The sequence below is a fragment of the Montipora foliosa genome, chromosome 2 (genome assembly GCF_036669935.1).
Source record: "Montipora foliosa isolate CH-2021 chromosome 2, ASM3666993v2, whole genome shotgun sequence".
Taxonomy (NCBI): Eukaryota; Metazoa; Cnidaria; class Anthozoa; order Scleractinia; family Acroporidae; genus Montipora; species Montipora foliosa.
Window position 1 is genome coordinate 30,183,492 of NC_090870.1, and position 6,681 is coordinate 30,190,172.

Here is a 6,681-nt window from a genome sequence, read left to right on the forward strand (position 1 = left end):
TTGACTTTCCTTGACTTGACCTTCACACACCTTTTTTTGATGGCAGAAAATAGTTTAATATTGATAAGGAGTTTTTAAGAAAGGATTTCCATATCGTGCACGTACGTGACGTCAACTGAACTCAGACATGAACATGAACACTTAATCACGTCAAGAAATGGAAATACACAAAGTACAAAGTCGATTGTCACAGGTATTTTTGTACTATCCTGCCAAGCAAGTGATATAACTTTTTGCCATCGAGAACTCCAGTGAAGAATGTTATGATATGCCACACAGCTATGGTGACGTAAAAACGGTTAATCGAGAGTTATGTGGCGAATTCATGCCCACTTCCGACGGCATTTCCATCGTATTACGTCAGGAGCTCATGATGATGTACTGCTTTTGCCTCTTACTGCAGACAAAAATAGAATTGTTTTAGAGAAGGATGTAAAAATGATTTGTTAAACTTTTGTTTTTAATGGGAGGTTTAATTAAGATCCTAAACTTCCTACGTCCTTAATTCCTCTGATCCTATATTGAGGTTGCGTTCAATTATATTTAGACCTTAAAAGTTGGATCGAACACAAAATCTGAAAACGGATTGTGTCGCGGATCTCACTACAGTAATTCAAATCCTTCCTGACATGGATTTCCAATTAGTGAAATCTGAGACAAAATCTGCTTTCTGATTTTTTGTTGGATTTGAGATTTTAATCTTTAAGGGAATGCACCCAAGTTAGGATGACGTCATTGTCTCTAGGGACAGGTGTCTTTTATGATGTAAGCAAACCCAACCGAAGAGAAGGAACTGGATTCTAATTTAATTTGCTGAAGTCGTTGATTACCGCGATTATGGAAGGAGTTTAGTGATTCGAATCGTCGATACGCAAATTTTGGTTGATTTTATTCTTTCCAAAAGTGTAGCATTTGTCGCAGAAGGTTACCAAATGAATGGCCTTTCGTTTTCCGAGATCTGCTGTCTATTTTGCTGTCCTCCTTGTCCTGGTAGGATAGCGGCAAAGTTGGCGTTCCTGCCCCCAGAACCGACATACTCCTTTCAAGATTTGGGCGATGGGAGTTTTGGTCTTCATCTCACGGAGAAAGCTGAGTGGCAATATGGTCAGAAGGAGTTAGATTGCGTTGAAGTTTTTACGACAAAAACTAGTAGAGGGAATCAAATCGGATGCATGTTCGTACGATGCGCTCCGAACGCTCGATTCACAATTCTCTTCAGCCACGGAAACGCCGTCGATTTAGGCCAAATGTCTAGCTTTTATGTCGGCTTGGGTACAAGAATTAACTGTAATATATTTTCTTACGATTATTCTGGGTACGGTGTTAGTCAAGGAAGGCCATCAGAAACGAATCTTTACGCGGATATCGACGCTGGCTGGCAAGCATTACGTACACGCTATGGAATCAGTCCTGAGAATATTATTGTGTATGGACAAAGTATTGGCACTGTCCCTACAGTTGATTTGGCATCGCGATTTGAGTGTGCGGGCGTCATTCTTCACTCGCCGCTTACGTCTGGGATGAGGGTTGCTTTTCCCGACACTAAAAGAACGTGGTGCTTTGACGCTTTTCCAAGGTGAGTTTTCTTAAGTGTACATTATCACGAATACTGTGCTGCGATCACCCCTTCTAGAATGAAACAAAATTAAAAGTGAAATTGCCTCGTTTCATATTGTAGCCCAAATCGATTTGTCCTTAAACCAAAAAGGGTGAGGTATGTTTGCACACAAGCTTATACATTTTGACATAAACCGGTAGGCTACTATACTCTGCTGGTACGAAAAATATTCGAATGCAGGCAGTAATTTCCAGTATTTTTAATTGTAAGCTTTGAAATGTCGGTGTTTTGAAGGTCAACTATTGTGTAATTTTAAATATATTTTCTCACGTTTTTCAAGTTTACCTCCCCCAAGTAGTTTGACAGCTTGAAAATTATACACACTGAATTTGCATGTGTGAATGGCTGTATCTTAAAATAACAATCATTGTACCTTTTCAGAACTTAGGAAAACGTTTCTTCAAAATTTTTAGGGCTAGGTCTCTCTTCTTTTGTTTTTTTAAAAAGGAAACAGGCTTGAATTTAATCTGGGAAGTTCAGTAGGTTTACTGTCGCTTAGCTGCTGAATCGAATTTTCATTTGCCATAAATTTTCTCAGAGAGATTAGGCCCGATATACACTCATGTTTTCCGCTACTGTTTTCCTCCTCTCATGCATGATACCTGATGTTATAGACGTATATCAACTTGAGCTTAATATTGTTAAGCCCAAATTCCCAACCTGTGGAATGCTGTTGTGAATTGCTCAATACAGAAGCTGATTACAAACAATATTGGTTCTTTATGCAAGTCATTTGGACCAAGTACAACAACTATTGCGAAATTAAAAGTGGAATGAATCTCTGATACCAATTTGAAGAGGCTTGTGGGTGTTCTGATGTCACTTTACTTTATTTATCATTCTAAGAACCACAAAAAGACCCCAGAGAATGATTTTTAAATGGATTGTTGAATACTTATCGATAATTCTGTTTGTGGTATAGTAGTGATCACTAACCACCTTTGAAATTAAAATTTTGTACAAAATATTAATACTGTTTTAAATGAGGCACATAGTTTTTACATTCAAACAACTTTGTCTGATCTCCTGTTGGCAACCCTCTCTTATGACCAAATGTTATGATTCTATCCTCTCTTGAAGTAAAAGTTTTGATGTCACAGAATGGTGTCTTGAAAGTTATACGTCGCTCAAATTATATGTAAAGTGTCTCAAATCCTCAAAATTCAAATCTGAATCAATGAATGCCAGTTTATGTTAAAGTAATATTACTATTCGCTAGACATGCTGGCCTACAGTTTATCTTGGACAACATTTATTGTCATTTTCTTTTTCCCTTGCAGCATCGAGAAGGTGTCAAAAATTGTCTCGCCAGTACTTGTCATTCATGGGACAGAGGATGAAGTGGTAGACTTCTCTCATGGGTTAGCCATCTATGAGCGATGCCCTCGTACTGTCGAACCTCTGTGGGTGGAGGGAGCTGGCCATAATGATGTCGAACTTTATGGTCAATATCTTGAAAGGCTAAAGCAATTTACACAACATGAATTGGTGACAAACTGATTGATGAGACTCATTCAATATTCATGGAATATCATGATAATTTTTAATGAAGTATTATTGTCATATTATAAGGTACAGTTGTAGTTGAAAGTTAATGTTCACCAAGTTGTTTCAATTTGATGAAAACCTGTTCTGAGCTTTAGTACTGCATTATTTCTGTATGCTGATACCCTAATAGTAATAATAATAATTACTATTAATATTATTATCAAGATTATTATCATGTAATTATGTTTCTTAATTTCTTTTGCTCTGGGTTGTTGCTAGAGCTAAAACATGCCTCAAATTTGTTAATTTGCTACCTTACTTTTTTAGTGAATTATAGTTATATTCATTCACATGAAAGGGAATTGAACTGTTCGTTTGGAAATTGGTATGGAAAATTGTTGTCACAGACTGCCAATAGAAATTCACCAATCATGACAAGTAAGCACAAAATTGGCTGTCCATGATCTTTTCACTAAAGCCCAAAGATGAGTAATCAGATCGTGGTAAAATCAAATTCCCTATTCACACTAACAGGGCATGATAAGTTGATTAATTATAGTAGTGTAACAAGAAAGAGCGGCCCTACATGTATGTTCCACAGGGAACCTAAAGGCTTAATAGAGAGAGAAGAAGAACAAGAAAGAAATCAGGCATAGAAAATGCAGTGCTGAATTTAAGATTAACTATAAAGTAAGTTTTAATGATTATTAGTATTTTGATTATTGTTATGGTAGTTTTCTTTTGTTGAGCTAAGGCAACATTCAAAAAGATGAAAACAATAATTATTTACGGCAAGGATCCCAAGAGGGTGACCACTTTTAATAGTGATAAAACTTTCATTTGTGCACACTATTGAATTGGACTCAGAGAAAAGCCATCTTTAAGTTATCTATAAAATAATTATACGATGATGGTTTTGTAAGTGTGGTCTCACTTTTGGTTTTCTTGTTGCTAGGGCATCTTTAACTTAAGTAGTAGTTTTTAAAGATGCTTAAGCTCTTTGGTGTGAAGGGGGCCTAGACTATGAATGTTAGTGTGAATTCAAAGATGAATAAATTGTGATGCAGGATATCACAGGGCACAAGCCATTTGGTCTGGCTATATGTAAATATTATTGTAGAGTAGTGTTTTTTTAATGTGTAGCACAGTTGAGGATGAGTGTCTTGAGTTGAAGTGGCAGATGTTTAGTACTTAAATAAAATTTTCAGTGCTTACTTTGAAAGACAGGTTTTGTTTCATGCACCAATAGTTTTTCTGTAAGACTGTCTGCCTTTTTTCCATCAAATGTGTTTCATAGTTTTACATGTAGGTTAGTCGGTAGGAAAAAAAAAGCAAGCAAAGGAAATCAGAAGCAATTATTTAAAAAAAATTCAATCTGCAGAAAGTGTGGAGTCAGTGGCAGGGGGCTGAAACAGTACGGAGTTGGTGTAAACATATTTTCCTTCCACATGGACAGAAAGCTTCTCCTGTGGAGGAGTTTTTCTGAGGTTGAAGTTGAACCTGAAAATCTGTATTGGCAAAACTGTACAAAGTTAAGGAAATGGTTTACTATTTGGGAGAAAAAAAGGGATAGCCTGATTCGTAATCCACCTTGTTTTTAATACATGTATGTGGCTATTGGAATATTACTACCAACTTTTTTAATATCATAGATTACTTTCACAAAATTACCCAAAAAAATCAATGTTTCTTCAACCCTACATTAGGACTATCACTGAAAATAATCAAGAATATGAGGGAGACAAGACCTTGTGATGCTGTGACATTTGTGTGGAAATCATGCAATATGGTGTATCACTATCCTGCTCATTTAGAAATCAACCTCATTCCCAAAGTTAAACCCTTATCACAGTGATATTGCTATTTATCACGTAAATGCTTACCATCTCTATATATTTTCTCTCTGGAACAAAATCATCCACAGTATTTCAGCAAAGTGTTTGATAGGTAGCCTGAATTTCAGTCATCTCCACCCCTTGCTAAGTCACCCTAATATATACACACCCTGAGGTGACTTAGCGAGAAGAGGAAGTGGCTAAAATTCAGGCTTAGTATGTTTGAATTAAGGAAAACTTTTGTCAAGATGTTTATCTTTGGCAAAGAGTCCATAAAAGGGTCTCAACAGCAATGCTTGATGGAACATTGTCTTGTAAGTAAGCTAAATAAGCTGAAGTCCTTTTGGTACAATAACATGTACACCTGGATGAAGGGGATTACCATATAAAAAGGGGAGGGATGCTTGTTCAAAATTTTAAATTAACCCCCTAAAGGAGACCAATCTTGGCGTGGCCCAGGCCTTTTTTGACCCCTAAAGTAAATATACACCTTTACATTTCTTCACGCATAACCCTAAAGGAGACCTTCAGGCTAAATATTTCGCCCAGAACACCGTAAATGAGACCAAAATCCGAAATTTACACCCGTAAGGGAGACAACGAGCATCCCTCCCCTTTTTATATGGGACATGTACAGCACAGTTCAGGGACCACGCAGCTCTTATGATGTTAGACTCTTAGCTTCTTCAATTTGCAGCAAAACTGAAAAAACGTTCTGGTAGTACAAATGGAATAAGCCGAAAAAGAGGCGAAGGGTTTACTTCTATTGAATTATCATTAAATTGAACCCATTCTGAAAAACATTTTTTCAACCACATCACTGGCACACCATTAAATAAACATTACAACTGTAAACCTTAATGAAATCCAACTTGGCAACCAAAACATATTCATTTTTTAATCAGATGATTGGCTGCATTTCATAGATTTGATGGTCCAAGGAAAATAATTTGCAACCATTTTAAACTTGGACACTTGTCATAAAATGTGAAGACTAATTCAGTAAAATAAACTCTAGCCTGGCCCGAGAATTGGGAGGCACAGTGGCCTCAAGTTCAGTGTGCTGTACTCCGGATCGAGTGGTCCGGGTTCGGGTCCTGGCCAGGGACATTGTGTTGTGTTCTTGGGAAAGACACTACTCTGACGGTGCCTCTCTCCACCCAGGTGTATAAATGGGTACTGGCGAATCTAATGCTGGGGGTAGCACTGCGATGGACAGGCATCCCATCCAGGGGGGAGTAAAAATACTCCTAGTCGCTTCATGCTACAGAAACTGGAGATAAGCGCCGGCCTGATGGGTCTTCTAGGCTCGTAGCAGTTTTCACCTTGGCGCGAGAATTAAAATGAATTTATTAGTGGTAGCAAAAACAGCCTTGGAGTTTTCTGAGGGTGCCTTTGTATGTTACCAATGACAAATGCATAATTCTATTATTTTGTTTGACTGCTTTTTTTCCTGCACTTATATGGGTTATTCATCATTGTACACACCATGGAAATGACAAATAAAACTAATTCTTTATTGAAAAGTATTACTGTGATTGGTCATCTCAGGACAGCTTTCTTGGCAGTTAAATTGATATCAAGATCAGAGCACCCATCTCTGAATGCAGCCTTTCATGTACGAGATACACAATGGACGAATTGCCACATACCGGTATCCAGATTCCCCTCAAAACAAAACAGGACCTCGTCACTCAGGGAAAATGGTATTTGAATGGGTCACGAGTGTCCTCAACATGG

General features: G+C 37.5%; 1 protein-coding gene across 1 annotated transcript; it reads left to right on the forward strand.

The window, feature by feature from the left end:
• The first annotated feature begins 799 nt into the window (after positions 1-799).
• On the forward strand, positions 800-4,328 carry LOC137992818 (alpha/beta hydrolase domain-containing protein 17C-like). Its single transcript, XM_068838351.1, has 2 exons — positions 800-1,576; positions 2,899-4,328. Exons 1-2 carry the CDS (start codon positions 933-935, stop codon positions 3,116-3,118), a joined length of 864 nt encoding a protein of 287 aa, XP_068694452.1. The 5' UTR covers positions 800-932; the 3' UTR covers positions 3,119-4,328.
• Positions 4,329-6,681: the final 2,353 nt, after the last annotated feature.

What these genes read in the sequence shown, in the direction of transcription:
- LOC137992818 (XM_068838351.1), top strand. Translation starts at nt 933, where the DNA reads ATGAATGGCCTTTCGTTTTCCGAGATCTGCTGTCTATTTTGCTGTCCT. An exon ending in TGCTTTGACGCTTTTCCAAG is followed by an intron (nt 1,577 to 2,898) that starts GTGAGTTTTCTT and finishes TTTCCCTTGCAG; the next exon opens with CATCGAGAAGGTGTCAAAAA.